At 43.0% G+C, this 16576-nt stretch overlaps 1 protein-coding gene across 1 annotated transcript; it reads right to left on the bottom strand. All coding sequences in view use genetic code 11, as the record gives it.

The window, feature by feature from the left end:
* Positions 1-1501: 1501 nt before the first annotated feature.
* EGR_00445 (hypothetical protein) lies at positions 1502-6087 on the bottom strand (the record flags this gene model as incomplete). Its single annotated transcript, XM_024489694.1, has 6 exons — positions 1502-1676; positions 2078-2247; positions 2450-2584; positions 2825-3567; positions 5639-5891; positions 5971-6087. The coding sequence occupies 6 exons, from the start codon at positions 6085-6087 to the stop codon at positions 1502-1504; spliced, it is 1593 nt and encodes a 530-aa protein (XP_024355691.1).
* Positions 6088-16576: the final 10489 nt, after the last annotated feature.

Genomic DNA, 16576 nt, shown 5'->3' with positions numbered 1-16576 from the left:
GTGTTCTATTTGCAGTGGTTTTTCTGTCATCTCTAGCGGTAGGTACAGATGTACGTTTCGGCTATTAGGATTGGCAGAATTCACTACATAAATCGGTCATTCGTCCTAGTAGAATATATTATGCGCACATATTTTAATTGTTCTTATTTAAAACTAACTGCGTTTTGTTGAAAACGGAAGGTTTAAGGATTTTGAGAACATTAGTATCACTTGTTTTCATTTTCGACTTACTGAAACTGTCATTAGCGTTCATTGATGTGGCTACCGTTTGATTTTACCTGGTGAGTTTACTAAGTCTGCGTAATCCTCTTTGTTTTATTAAAGTATTTAAGATTCGAATGAATTTAAATCTATTGTTATGCTAAACCACTAATAAGACATTTCAGGGTCAGAGTCATCCGCCAAGATTCATGGTTCCTTTTATAACGAACACTTAGGATCAACGCTTGTGCTTACTAAGTGTAGAAATGACAGCTCCTCTTACTCTACGCTGATTAAGTACTGTTTTGATGGGTTTGCTGATTAATGTGGTTACGAACCTGCCCATCGGTTTTGTGGCTTAGTAGTGAAACAGACCGCCCTACTGATTTGCGGGGGCATTAGGGGAGAATTGATCAAAGAAATGTAGTCTTTTATGACTTTCGTCCACTACACTGGCATAGAACGAGTCTGGTGAATCACTCTGATCCTCAGTAGAGCACTGCGTGGATTTGGGGTTTTATATTTCGGTATGTTGCATGGTGCCTCTGGGGGCAACAATATGTCCTTTACATCTTAGCGATATGTTGGGGATAAGTTTGGGAACATGTAGTTTGGGTATTTACAACAAAGAAACAAGGCTTTTATCACTTGTTTACCTGTGCTGATTGTCAAACATTGTGAGTACAATTTGGGGTAGAATCCCTAGCAAATATTTTTTGAATAGCTGCCGTTACACTATTTCGGAGTTCTTAAGTAATGGTTTTATAAAAGATAGTATTTATTCACCGTTTGACTTTCTCACGAGCTTTGAAACATAACCTGATACCACTAGAATGGTAACTAATTCTATCATCGCTCTTTGTGCTAAGTAACATCTTATATTGTTAGAAAAACATTGTCTTTATCAAGCGTCATTTCTGGTGGTTGCTAAAGGCAGAGCAAAAAAAGCAACTCAGTGAATATGTCAAAAAGGCAACATTTTACCAACAAAGTTGATGGAAGACTGGGTGTGGATGGAGTGCACGTGTTTGTGCGTGTGGCGAATGGAACAGTTGAGAATGGTGCCGGTGAGATGCACGTATCGCGTGTCAAACTGGCAGTCTGATTGGATGGGATAGACGGAGAAGGAAATATTTACAAACAGCAGGTCTGGTGTGTGCGGAACGAAGAGGTAACAAGAATGACTTATGTGTGTGTGTGAACGATTTTTGCTTCGTATGTTATTCTGCTCCTTTGAGATAGGTCGTGGATGTGGGGTAGTGGTGGAGGGGTTCTTCGGTGGCGATGGCGGTGGTGGGGCTCAGAGGCACGTGTGCCGCACCTCATTGCGAATGCACGTCTGGCAGTGTACCTTAAAGTTGGGCTGCATAATGCAATTGCACTTCTCGTAGATCTGGTGCGTGGTGCTCTTGTGACCCCGACCACAGCACATGTTCATGCAACTTCCATCGCCGGTGGTGTTCAAATTGCATTGTCTGAAAGTCATGTACATCCTCCTCACAGCGACTGGTGTATTTACTAGACACTCAAGTCTTGGGGTTGTTTAGTAAGGACACAAATACAAAACCACTATAGCCGTATCAAAATCGAGTGAAAATTCCATCATTTTGCCGCTTTGGGACAAAACATCATGGGTTGCACTGTGGACGGTTACGGAACAATTACATTTGAATCTTCATTTCCAGTTTCTGAAACGTTAGGCTATGGTACATTAATAGGGCTACCTTCTCACCTAACAGTTAACCATTCATTTTCATAACACTTGAGGCAATTGTTGATATTATTCTCCAATAAATGGATGTTTAAATATCGGAAGAACAACGAATGTAGAAACCACTGATTGAGCAAAGAACTGGTAAAATATAAGATTTGTTACCTTCCATGAGTACCTAGAGATCCACGTTGAGGATCAGGGTCACAGTAATCCGGTGAATGTTGGGTGAAAACGAGGTCCTCCAGCTGAACATACTCATCGACAAAGTCCGTCTCCTTGAAGACAGAGGCCATGAGGTTACCGTCTGCAATCCCTGACACCATCTTCGCGGTCTAGAGGGAGGTAGGACACTTTTAAATAGAGAAATGTGCCCTTAAAAGGTATTAAAAGTGAAGCTATAAATGGCGAGGTAGTTGGGGAACCAAAAAATTGACAAATTGAGGGGTCATCTTCGTGATAATAGTAACATGACATCCAGTAAAGAAATGTCTGTTGTAGGGATATGAACTTGAAAAACACTTGTAGGCAGCCTACCAGATAGCGCTGTCGAAGGGCAGCCTTGATCGGTTCTGTATCAATTCGTTGGAGCTGTCGGAAGCAGACCTTTTGTGTACAACTTCCACTGACACCATGACATTTGCATGACTGTTTTTGAAGTGCGATCATCATCTGAAATGCACAGCCAAGTCATTCTCGATTAGACGCTCATGCAAGATTTACTAACTAGTTGATTTGCCTGAAGCAGCTACCCTTGTCTCCTTCATATGTCAAGTAACTCAACGGCGGTCATTGTGATGCACACTACTTTTAACAAAACTTGAAAGAGGCTTTGTTGTTTGCGGTTTTAACCAAGGAATGTTGTATGCACGCATAGCAGATTTTCTTTCAATAGACCAAAATGATACGTACCCAGGCACCAGCCATGTAGTTATGCTGGTTCGTCAATTTCATCTTCGAAGGCTGTCTTCGCCTCCTGCCTGTGCGTCTAGAGCTCCGATGAAGGCTCTTAGTATCTGCCTTAGCAGATTCGGCGCTCCTAGTCTTCCTTTTTAGGTATGGCTGCGGTAGATTGGTACTGGGAGGCATGTAGAATCCATAGGGCGCTGAGTCCTCAGCATTCTGTAAGGGATTTTTAAAGGGCGTTGAGTAGACGGAGGAACCAGAGCCGACGGAGGCGGAGGAAGAGGAGGAGGCGGAAGAGGAGGTGGTGTAGGGAGTGACGGAGTGGCTGCGTGGATGATAGCCCACCATAAGAAGGCGTTTTTCATCAAAGCCCAAAAACTGCGCCACGTAGCTACGTGCGGTGTCCACGTTGTCTGGACAACCACTCCAATAGTGCGTGTTCTGCACTTGGGTCTGCATTTGTTGGAATTGTTTTTGGTGCTGTGAATGAGAGACTTCTGGTTGGAAGGAGATGGCGTCGCTGAATTTGCGAAAGTTGGCCATATCCAGTTGGCGACGCACGCGTGGGGAAGGCACGTAACCCTGAGGAAAGCGAGACATCTGCCCACCTTCGGGACTGATTATCATCTCTGTGCCACCGGTCATACCGCAGGAGCAATAGCGAATCTTGTTTAAGGCGCAGTAGCGACCGATTTCGAATATTAGCGCGGCTGCTGCGTAAGCATGTACAATTGCTTGTTCCCTTGTGCCTTGATGTAAAAGAGGTGTAGAGTCTTAGTAAATTTGACTCTTACGGTAACGAAAATACTCACTTCAATTTCCTCAAACTGAGAAGTCACTAGGCTCTAGTCGTCCTTACCAGCAAAATTCCAAAATGGCTGCAGAGATTATCAATAGCTCTCACTCCTGACTTGACATAAAAAACTACCACAAGACTCGAGTTGACTTCTTAATTTGTTAACCCTAATTGAGGTCTTCAGTGGCAATCCAAGTCAGAGGACGATCCGAATATAATTGTTACATTCCATAAGGCGAATGCAGGACAAGGCAACTGGCATCTTACAGCACTGTTCATACCACAAATTATGGTTGATAAATAACCATACTTCTGAATTCCAGAGAGAACATTCATAAGGGACCAAAGGATTTTTCGATTATGCTGATTAACGGAGCCACAGCAACGAGAAAAATTAACCCTGTTCATGAGGAAGAATTCGAATTTCTACCTCAAAAACCTACTGGAATAGAATGATATCTGACAGTTCAAAAGTGAAGTGATGACAAATCTACGGTAATACGTTGAATATTCAACACTGCATTTTAATTAAGCGGGCAATGAAGGCTCCGCCATTGTACCTCCACTTCCCGGCACGGCCTCCGGACCATGCCAGTAGCAACTCAACTCTTCTGTACATTAGTAATATATCTTCCCATATTCTCAGGAAATGGATATGGGGAATGTGTTAATCGAGCAGCAGAGCTTTCAAATGCCCGAAAAAGTTTGAGCAGGGACCTGTAAAACCCATACAGTTGTTGACAATTATGGCGCTGTACGCTCTCTACTGTTTTTCACTGCCTTCCTTGTCTATCATCACTTTTCGGTTAAAAGGATCCGATGAAAGCGATTCGAGCTAGCCAGCCTCACAAACTAAGTTTAACTCCATAACAAAGCTACAGAAGTCGCATATAAAGTTAGTGTAAGAGCTGGAGAAGGTGCGGTACACGTTAATTGAACTGCCCGCCCAGAGCCAAGTGGATTAAATGGATGCCTTGACGCTGGTAAGGAATCGCATTCGTCTGGTAGTTACATCGCATTCATGCAGATCCTCTATTCTTACTTACCAATGCTGTTTCACATTGGATGCAAATTGCCTGCTATGAAGGTGTTAGAAACGATGTCCCGTAGAGTCTACTGTGATTGATTGTGGTAAAAAATTACCTTTCACCTACATCAATTTGGAGAGAAAGCGGTGGAAGGTACTCAGCAAATGGGTCGCATCCACGTACCATGCATTAACAGATGACAGACAACAGGTTTCGATGACCACCAATGCGTTCTTCATTTCTTCACTTCACTTCACTTTATAAAAAACACCGTTTTAAGATTGTTCACTGATTGACCAGTGATGAGAAACGATCTTTGCATTCCAACTTGGAGCAAACGAACACCTCATCTGTTGTCACCGAACGATTCACTCTCTGTGCCCACTGCACACAACGAAGGAACTGCTTCGTACCCCATGTGTGTGATGAACTGTCGACGCGATTGTTCATTGTGAATTTCCATTTTCTGACGATCAAACGGCAATTATGGCTGAAATATACTCGGTTTAATGCAATTGCAATGCGTGCAATCAAGCTTCCTCCTCCTCTTCCTTCTCGTCCTCATTAGAAACAATCAGAACCAGAAAATCGGTCGAGAGGAAGTTTCACTTTTAGTATTACAAAAGAACGCAGGATTCGTAACCCCAAACAACTGCGTCCAATACGTAACCGTGAGAATTGCACTTTTGGATGGACGGGGAACATTGCCACGTCCTCACCCTTCACATTGCCCTGATATTTTTCTCCTAGTGGATGTAGCCTTTTTCTGGGGACTAGATAGTCACATGATAGGGCAGTTGGGAAATAAAAGTGGCCGTCGAAAGATGGGCCACTTGAGCTAAGCTGTCTCACTTTCGTGACACAATTTGTAAGCAAACACACTTTTCCCATTTCGTCTAACCACAGTTAGCTCAGTAAACTTGACTAACACAAAATTTAACTAATTGCTAAAGACAATTTTTCTGGCTGAATATGCATCCCACCTCATAAACTCACCACGTTTCAGTTCGGGTGACATGCGAGGCAGCGCCTCAACTGAGGAGCAGTTCCACCGCCTGTTAGAGAAAGTGTCGGGGCAGTGGAAGCCGACAGCACGCGCTGCTCGCAGCACCGGCAACATAGCGAAGCCAAGGCGGGGATGGTTACAGAACCTCGCCTGTCGTGGCCGGAAGCCAAGGTGATAGCGGGCGATCTCACACTCGCGGGTCGTAAAGGCTGGCGCTGAGCTGTCCCGGGGGTAGTCGGAACTCTTCCGTAGGTGATAAATGCCTCTACAAGATTAGGACAACTAGCATACAATATTTTATAAGAAATCAACTTTTTCTCACAACGATTATTCTCCGAGCCAAACTATTCACCACCTCTTTTATCGCTTGAGATGCAATAAATCCATTTGCGAAGTGATTAAGCACACTGACAAAGACCGCGTCGCGGATATGTGACATCGCACTAAAATAATAATATAGGGTTATCATTTTTGTTACACATAGACTCATTCACTTTCCAAGGCCCTTGCAGTTCATGCACTCAGGACAATAGCTTCTTTTGTCCCAGGGGAGTCAAATGTATCAAACTATTATTAAATGTACTGTCAAATGTAGCATTTCTTCGCTTCGTATTCAAACAGCGTCCATTATTAACTCATTTGTCAAGTTTCTAACTGCTGCAGGTTAATCGCTAAATGGTAGAATCTTGCACGTTTTCGGCATCTACATCTGCAGAGTAAACTCTCAAGAGTATAACGCAAGTTCGCAGAAATTTCGTAAGTACTGACCAAATCGCAATACCATCGCTTCCAGAACAGGGGGATAGGGCTAAAACTTGCTCCATTTGTGCCCTTTATCTCAAATAGTTAACTATTGCGATTTACAAGAGTTGGGAGTTTTTCCAATGGAAGATTAATAACCTGGGTGATCTGCGATCAGACCAGGGAAATATCACCCTCGTTTGGATTATTTTGGCATTCTGTGGCTTAATTTAATTGCAGACTGTTGCCATGATTTCTATATTCCGGCGTGATGAGTGCCCTTGAATACCCACCAGAATGGATTTCTTCATTTGTCATGCTTCGAGGACCAAGTAGAGTGGTTTCTGCACCACCGATTCATAGGCGAAACATTCGGTCAAATCGAAGTAAGCTGGAGCAGTTTCTAAAGCATTCCAAGTTTTTTTGTCTCAAAAACACAATGTTGTTTAACTATTTAACTTTGGATCTTCAAAATAAAAAAAAGGCATCAAAAAAAAAAAGAATAAATTGGCCCACGTAAAGCGTGAGACGGAGGGTGAATTTTATCCACTTTTCAGCTTCGAATCTTCAGAGCGAGGGAGTCGTCTACTTGTTAAATTACTGAAAAAATGTGGAATCCTTATGGTTAATTAAAAAATAAATCGTGGGTTATTTATTGGGTAATGAAATAAAAAGACCAAAAGGAGAAAACAGACAAAATCATTCACAAATTCACACGTAGAGTGTGTGGTTGGCACCGTAGCTGGTCCCAGTGCTTGGATGTCAAATGGAGATCCGACTAGACACCATTCACCAAAACATGCTTGGCCTATACCAATCATTGTGATAAATTGCCTGGTCCTGATTAATGCCAACATTGAATGCATTTTCAGGGGTTTTTCTCAAGGCTGCTAAAATATCAGGGACGTCCCTTTTTGCAAGTTAAACCCACTCTTCAATTTGAAACCAACTCAGTGCAGAAACCGGAGTAAATGCTAGCCTGCCTGTAAGAAATACGCTTTTATCACGACATTAGGGAGGTATCAACATCTTAAAAAATAAACTGGCACAGGATTTCGGCTACCAGGTGTTCATACTACCAAGAACTCCTGTGGCTCACACCTTGCTAGATTCACCACGACAGGAGCACCAAGTCCCTTCCTACATGAGTGATTTCGGAATTCGTTACTACCTCCAGCATCTCCGTAAACAAAACAGAGAAATACCTCACGGCAACACATCAATCTCCATTCACCCAAGGCGGTTTAATTAGTCTGAGCGAGGAGAGAGAGTGAGAGAGAGAGAGAGAGAGAAAGGGAACCCACCCACACTTCCCACCCCCATATTTGTGTTGGCCTCCCCGATGAATAGATTCACAGCCATGGTGCAATTGCTGGCCTGAAAATGGCGTATGGTTCATAAATTTGCATGCCTCATCTAGCTGCTACCTGTTGCCTAACAAAAAAACCGTCTTATGGAGTCGAGACTCCTGGCAGTGTTCACATAGCGCTTCCATTTGTCCAAGACTTAATCGGATCATGGATCTCACGAATTCTTTGACTTGGGAAATTTGCGGACATTAAGCTACACCCATCATGTCCCTTTATAGTTACTTTTCTCCCTATTTTTCTTTTTTATGACTGCAGTTCTCACGGTTGCTTCTTTCCGCGTGCCTTTACTCCATTTATAGTACTCCTCTTGTTTGGCAAATTGCAAAACATTGTTGCGTGGTTCAAACATTTATGCCAGGCCTAGAACTATATGCAAATGAACTGTTTCAATTAATTCCTGAAAATTTCTACTGTACAATATCTCATGGTCACTAGGTTGGATCTTTATGTTGCATGTAAACCTGTCATACATTTGCCTTGCTGGAATGCAGTAAGGTTTTAGGACGTGAACGTTTTTATTCCTTCGGAGAGATGGAAATTAAAAGGATAAGTCGCAAACAGAGGTGAAAGCACAACTGACTGTGTGCAAACCAATGTGAAGTTAAAACCGGACACCTGTTTAGCTGTGTCTAGTTGGTCGCATTATTGGAAAGCAGGTAGAGTAATTAGGAAGGAAACGCCTCTAGGATTTCAAAGAATCCAGGTGAAGCCGAATCATTACGTGTACTGGGGAGTGGAGCACAAACCAGACCGCCTAACGCACATTCCTCAGAAGTTCTCAGGATTACAAATTAGGGGGTCGGACTCTGAAGTTGCGTAACCTGTATTCGTTGCGCTAAAGCGGGTGTCGATCGGAATGGAGCAGATGCAGAGGCTATATTCTCCCACTCTTCAAATCACCTCACGCCCTGATGCGGCGGCATAGACTGTGGAGACGATGATGTGAATCACACAGCAAACGCACACACACGCAGCCATAGTCAAATGCACCGCCTAATCGCCGGACGCACGAGCCTCACGTTCACGGTGTCCGCGAACTTCAAAGGAGCACACACCGGCTGGCCGCTCGACCAGCCTACCGACTGGCAAAAGTGGGCCACGAGTGCGAGAGGAGGGGTGAATACACGTCTGACTAATTCCCACGTGTGCCTCATTGTGCCAAACTATCGACTTCAAAGTCATTGCTCCATTGTGGCTCTTTCAGATACTATTTGATCGCATGGACGCCCTTCCGCTCTGTTGACCCGAACCGCGCCTTACTTATTTGAGAACGGCGGCTTTTAAAAAGGATTGAAAGGATAATGGTCGAGTCTTCCCTTCATCAAACCGCGCAATTCCGTGTGCGCAAGCCACTGTAACGTTTGGATCAAAATGTCGCGCTAGGGAAATTTCCCCAACCCGTAAACGCGTTACATCGAAATTTAATCTACAGTTTTATTAAAAAGTAGGTAAGTTGGCATTAATGCGTTAATCTCAGCATTATGAAGCTCTTCTGTTCACGAGGTGTCTACTCCTATGATCATTTCGTGCCTCGTGAATAAAAGGGATCTGCAGGCATTTAAAACTAGTTGGACATTTGTACTGGCTTAACCTCATTCGTTTCAGTTGAGTTTTATGTGCATGCAGATAAATGGTGCTTCAACAGGCAGCATTGTGGTATCAGTAAAGTCCATTTCTATCTTCTTTTCAGACTTCACACTTAAACAACTCACGAGTAATTCCACCGATTGTCTTAGTAGATGGCGTCGATAGTAAGATCGATTCCATTATCATATCCACTGGAAATACTCCAATTTTTAGACAACAGGTAGAAACAAACTGGACACCACCGATAATTTCCCCATTTTTTGTGCGTAAAAGCAAGAAGTAAATAACATCAACCTGCTTGAAAATTTAAACCGATTATCAGCTTTTAATTTGCTAAATAATATGTCGCCATGGTAGCAAAAGCTTTCCCTTGCTCAAAATTGAGCGTTCAAAGGAGCTATGTGAAATGCGATTGGCAATAAAAGTTAGGATGCCCTTAACAAATTGTGCTACAAAACCGCTGTTGACCTCCATTGAAATGCGCAAGTTTCAACAAGTCTGTTTCAAGACCGAAATATATCTCAAACCCAATCATGGTGTTTTAGATAGATTTCTTTGCGATATTTTTGAGCCCTCTTGAGATATCCCTTTTGGCATTGCAGTAGTCTAAGGATTTCAGTCCTATATTGTTTTTCCAAGATGGAAGATTTAATAGAACGGTAGAAAGGCCTGATGAAAGCCCACATTCCCCTATCTTAGTTATCCATTCGTAGGTGCGTGGCTTCAGAAGCGCGTTTGTAAGACTAATTTAAAATACAGCAAGATGCTGATGATCCTCATGGACCCTGGTGGGCTGCATTATTAAAGTGGTATATTTTTTCATCTGTTCAAATCCCATCCTTACGGAACCGGATATTTTCGTGAGTGGACGAATAACAGGCGGGTATGGGTCGTATTGAAAAATTGTGGAAGCAGCTGTTGCTCAAATGACTCCATTTTGATTTTTATACAAGACAAATAAAAATACATTTTAATCCACACCGGGCAGTGTCGGCAACGTTTGATCGTGGTGACCAATTTTTGCTGCCCTTCTAGAACAAATTTTGTTGATAGAGTAGCTGTTTACTTGGTGAAAGCTACTACGGTAAGACAAGTGGACCAGGGGATGGGGGAACGAAATCATTGAAAAGTCTGTAAACAAATTCCGGGTTCTGTCCTAAACATAACCCAGACTCCTTCGTTGGTGTAATTTTGACTTAACATAGCCCGACTTATTCTCAACCTGCCCCGCCAGACTCATAAAAACGAGTCCCACCTTTTGATAATAGCGTCGGAAAGGTGGCCTAAATTTATGGCGTCTGAGTCTCGATGTTTGTCTGCCACCTCCATTTCACCAACGATAGCCACCCCCGTAGTCGTCGCGGTCGTGGTCGTGATCGTCCTTAGGTGCAGTGCCCCATTCTCACCCCCTCCTTCCTATCCACTCTCTCAATCTTGCCACGCTATCTTGCGCGCCTCGCGACGATGAACATAAATTAGCTGGCAGACACACACACATGTGCATGCACGAACCCGCTGGCGGTCCTTCCGCACCCGCCGCGTTATTTTCGCGCTGCTGAACCCCGTTCAGACGCCTGATTGGTTCGTTGGGCTTGAGTGGACGTTCGCACCCAGTGTGCGCATAGGCGTGCGCTCGATTCGAGTGAGGGGGAAGTGGGGAGGGGAAGGCGGCACATGATCGTAAGGTCCTAACTCCGTTCGGGTGTGTATGGTGGCGCCTGCACCAACGCGATTAGAGAGCTTTGGCACACACAGAGGCAAAGGTATGGGCATGCAGAAATCTCATAAATTGCAATTTATGCCTAACAGAATGAGTATGGGTCAAATGCCACATTGTGTGTGCAACAACGTGTTTTATGAGGCTCTTATGTCGTAGATAATTACTCCCTTCCCTAGATAAACGCATTCTGGGCGCACTTGTACTGAGGGTCGTGGTATGAATAGGCATTTGGCCATTCACTTGGCCCAAGCATTCACTGAATCAACTTTGGACTTCAAAAGGCCTAAAAGGAGTTTTCTTCAACAATGTGATTGCTGCATTCAGGTGCTTTATTCCTGTAAATGCTAATCCAACCACTTAGGACTACAGCATTTCAGTTGCTAAGATTGGTATCCTATTACGAATACATTCGCTGATATGAGGTCTCATTTAAAATGAATCAAACTCGAGCTATTTTACCAGGAGTATTTGCTAAATTTTAGTCCTTAGATCAAGGTAGTCGGACAATCCTTATTAGGTTAAAATAGCTGGCAGTTCCCTCAGCTTCTAGAGGCGAACAGGCGTTCCTCTGGGGGAAATATCTGGGCGACTCCGATGCTTGAGTCGGAGGTTTTGAACGGGGCAGTAGGAAGGGGAAATAGTGTAGTGGGAAAGAGCGCACTAATTTATGTTGTTTTTATGACCGGCTGCAATTATAAATCTTCCGTTTACACAATCGAACCTTGCATCCAGTGCAAATAGGCTAATTGCCTTGGAGAAGTGCATCTTCACCATGTTTCCTTGCCATTGACAGTTTTGAAACGAAAGTTCCCAATTTAATCATCTACTAGCCTCTGCTACGTAGGGGTTCTTTGGTTTTATAATCACACATTTGTTGTAAAATAAGGAATATATTTAGAAATGGTTTCCTTTGACCGGTTGTTTAAATTGGCTTATGACCTTAACAACAGAGTAATAATTGGCGAAAATTCCATTCCATTTTGGTTGAAAGAGATGTGCTGAACACTTCAAACTTATTGAACCCGATACCCGCAAATTGGTTTAAAAATCAGTAACATCAACATCAATCATAGCATACCTAAAGCCTTAATATATTAAAAAATGTCGGCTTTTGGTGAAGTAGGCGTTCGTGGCAAACGATGTAAATAAATAAAGGACTACCATTGCTAGCTCTCCATATTCACGAGGCATAGTAATGTTAGGCATTTAAATTCAGAGTTATATGACTGTTAGGAAGGGTTCTAGACCCCCAGAAGTGTAAGCACTTCCCAATACTTCCATTGGGATAGCTAGTTCCGCAAATCTCCGTATAGGTGAAGTGGTTGCCACGTAAGAATTCAACTCGAGAGCATCAAAAAATGTGTTTTAGATTTACTCAACAGTGCATTTTGAAGTGCGAAGTTAATGTAGCTTTCAGAGGGAAGGAAAATACTTCTGGGAAGAGGAGAGATTGGTTTAACTACCATTAATTTAAGTATTTCAATCGGTTATTCATGTCATTGTAAAAAGCCATTTGATTTGACAACTATGAAACAAGCTTGGTAGGCATATTGAATAACATTGAAAAGTTATTCAAGTTTCGAAGACTTGAGTTTATCTTAAGACTTGATGATCCCACATAGTCAATCGATTACCTTGGAAACTACCGCATGCTTTGTGGTTGCTGGTGGCAGATGACTGTCGACACTTTTCATATTTTCGTTATCAATTAAAAGCCAAATTTTAACTGAAGACTATTCCTCGCAGAACTAAGGAGCTGAAGGGACTTCTCTTCAGCAGTGATGGCCGTATAATGTTTAAAATAAATTTAAAACAAATCTGCTTTTAGGCGTAAACAATGCTAAAATGTTTGACATTCCATTTTTTTCACCAATCCTCAGATTATTCCATATATTAGCGCTGCAACTATGATCCGTTGTAAGAATTTCGATATCAAAAGATGGTAGTAAACGCTTCAAAACCTTCATACCAAATTTCGGTTTTCGGTTTTAATTTGCCTAGGTGAAAAATCGCTTCCTTCAGTCTCAGGAGTGAATTAGGAACTAGAAGCACAAAAGCTGTGGAAGCCTTCTGAAACCGCAATTCCAGTCGAAGCATTCGCAATCGCTTTCCGTTGATGTATGGGCCATGTCAGGTTTCAATAAAGCCTCCACTGACCTTAAACCTAAATGCGATCCCCACTGGAAATGTCCTCGAAGAAAATATCCGTGACCCACTGATGTGTGGACAGAAATGATATTTGGATGGAGAGCTCCTGCACCCACGCATTCTCCTATTCCTTCTCGCCATCTCCGGTAGACCAGGGCAACAAAACAATGATTAATGCTAGCTCGCTCGCTCTAGTGTTTAGAAAACAGGGGGTCGGGACACGTTCACACGCCAAATTTGAAGTGGCAATAAAAACAGACTGTACAGCCGCCATCGGGTTATTGCCATGTCAGTTGGCGGCCGTCCCTTCGTTCAACACACACGCAGTCAGGCAGGCCAGCAGCAAAAGACGGCGCTTACCTCCGCGTGCATGTGTGTTCCCAGCGGTGGTGTGTGTGTGTGTGAAGGGCAATGATGGATTGAGGCACTCGCCTACCAAAGGTTATCAGACCTGCTAGTTGAAAAAAAAATATGGGTCTGGTGGGGTGAGTTTTGCACTATACTTCTCCTTCGCCGGAGGAGAAGTCGGATCAGACTCCATTTATCACTGCTCCTTTCGATTACCTAATAATGCCTTTGAAGTGAAATACCTAATTCGTTCATCTTCCAGTCGATTTCAACGCAGTTCTCGAACATCCTTCTAAACACACAGTTCTCAGTGGTCAAGCTAAGAGTGGCCTCACTACACCATTTCATTATGAAGTGTTCTACGGACGAAGTAATGTGTGTGTGAACCGCCCGCTGATTGTACCACTTTTCCAGATGGTGTGAGCATTGAGAGGCGTATCTTCTAACTTCCTCGAGTTCATGGTTTTCAGCCGTTTCCAGGACCTGTATCGGGAGGCCGGGTCTCTCCTTTAAACTTCATCTATTTCTTAGCCTACTGCACGCCCAGTGTGTGTGGTCATAGAGTCACTTCATCAACCGCATTTTCTGGCAAGGTGAGAGTGGGTGGGTGGGGGCCTCCAGTTTCGTCTCGTTCTAATTATCGCCTGTGGTGGTAGTGTGGATAGTGGGTACAAGTGACTAATAATTAAGTGTGCCGCCGACTTAAATACCCTCAAGCTAGCCAGACGATATGTATATGCACAAGTTTGATTGTTATTAGCATTTCTAGAGTGGATTACTCTTCGTGATTCACATAAGGATGCGTAGAACCCAAAAAATATACCGCCTCGTAGGCTGCAAACTTGTCCGCAAAACAGTGTTTAGGGCGGTACCATGGCAACGCCTCGATTTCTTTCAAGGCAGTGTGAATGCGTAAACTCAGCTTTGAAGTCTATACTCCTAGAGGTTAATAGGTACAGTTAAATAAGTAGTCACAAGTACTACTTCCGAATTTTCGGGAATTTTTAGACTGTTATTCTATACTAAAATCCACTTTGGTTTGAAAATGATAAAGGTCTGAAACTGCTGAGCAGATGGATAAAAGTGGGTCTATGGTGTTGCGATCGGTAGATTTAAAAGTAGTCTCAGGAGCAGACAATCCATCTATTCATGCTACATTTCAAGCTTTATTTTAATAGACTAGTCGGCCTTTTGTTCGTTATTGAAGCTTTAGAGAACTGACTGGCAGCTTAGCTGAGTAGGTATGACGTAAGAGGACAAGTTGAGCATTAGACTTCTGATAGATTTTCGAAAAGAGACATCGCCTCAAATCTGACCCCCGGTTGTCCACATTTTACTAATGCCGGATGAAGAAAGCGAGGAATTTTTGGGCTTAGCAAGATGGAATGGCGATGCCATGACTTAAAAGTCTTAAAATTAGACCTTCATTCCAGTTCCCATCTGAACGTACAAGCAGAATATTGGTGTGTCAGAATGCAGACTCAGACATGCCTCGCAAACACTTGTGGCGTTAAACTGTGTGGACACTCCCTCACCCCCACCGCCACAATAGCCTTCCAGACCAGGGGGGTAGAGGCTGTCCGAGACGCTGTCTAGTTTTGCGTGGCCACAATTTTAGAAGTTTCATTTGAATATGCAGAACCCTTCAATCGCAATGACTTTGTCATCATTATTTTCGAAGTCACGTGAAAAATTTTTGTTCCCATTGGCTTTACTTAAGCATAAAACTGGGGCCAAAAAATATCAAAAATCTCGGACAATCCCATAATGTCTTAATAGGATGAAATTACTTAATCACGGTGGAGGTGTCTCAACAATTGGGACATGAACGAAAAAGTGATAATGGAGGGATGGATGTACCGAAGACCATCGGGCGTGCACATCCATATGTAGCGATAGTACTGCCACCTGATCTCTCTCACCTCGATCGCGCCAAGAGTGGCTCACTAATCGTTTCCTTCCTGTCAGTTTTCTTAGTTAAATATCATTTCTTTCGTTATGCAGAACAAACGAATTTATGAGCACTTGGATGGACACTAGGAGTTATTTAAACTTGGCTGTTACGGTAGGCAGACGTGCTAGTGAAGTTTTGTTTTAGGCTCCAAAACTAGTTGAAGAAAATATTTCTCGGAAAAGGTCATTACCAAAAAACTTTTTTGTTCAGAAATAGCAACGCCTCAATTCACACAGCGGTGAACCCTTGAATAGCATTTAGAGACTACTTGAACATAATCACATCAGCTCTCGGTCTGGTATAAAACAGTAATATGGACTCCTAACCGGTTTTATCTACAGAATAGTGCCAAAAGGTGTTTTTTTTTTTTTCATTACTGCATTTAAATGCCAGCTCACAGAAACTAATGGGAGAGTAATTTCACGGGCGACATTCAGATGTAAAGTATGACCTGAATTAGTCATACAGAGTGCCCTCTCTTCAAGTCGCCTAGAGGCGTTCATTGATGGCAAAACATATTCAAAACTAAAAACTACTTGAATAACAAAGAAAGGCCCTTTGATTTCTTGCACTTCCATTTGTGATAGCACTGCGTATTCGGAGGGTATTCAAACACCACAAACTTTACTAGATTAAGTAGTATTGACCCACAGGAAAGCTAATTAAAATCATTTGAGTAATAAAATGAAGCCAAGTACAACTGGAGGATCTACTGGGATGTCTATCGTAGCATTAAATGCAGGGATCAGAGCAAACACCTACGGCGTCGAGGTTCTTCAGCTAGCCGCCCCCATACAAGAGGCAAGTACTTCGCCTCTCACGCAATGAATGCGCTCCTCCACGATGTTTGTACTTTGGGCCTCCACTCTCCTCCCACCATGCGTTGGGCAAACTTTTGACATTAAATAAGTCATTAGCACCAGTCACTAGTCAGACAACGGAGGTAAAGTGAAGTTGAAATATCACAGGGTTGCTGTAAAATCGCTCATTTTCGAAGACGCTTTTAGCTACAGCAAAATGGTGAAAACTCTGGATTCGGGAAATAAGAAGACCAGAAAAA

This window comes from Echinococcus granulosus (assembly GCF_000524195.1).
Source record: "Echinococcus granulosus chromosome Unknown EG_S00002, whole genome shotgun sequence".
NCBI classification, from domain to species: domain Eukaryota; kingdom Metazoa; phylum Platyhelminthes; class Cestoda; order Cyclophyllidea; family Taeniidae; genus Echinococcus; species Echinococcus granulosus.
Note: the sequence above shows the minus strand (reverse complement) of the source record. Positions and strands in the feature narration are given on the sequence as shown.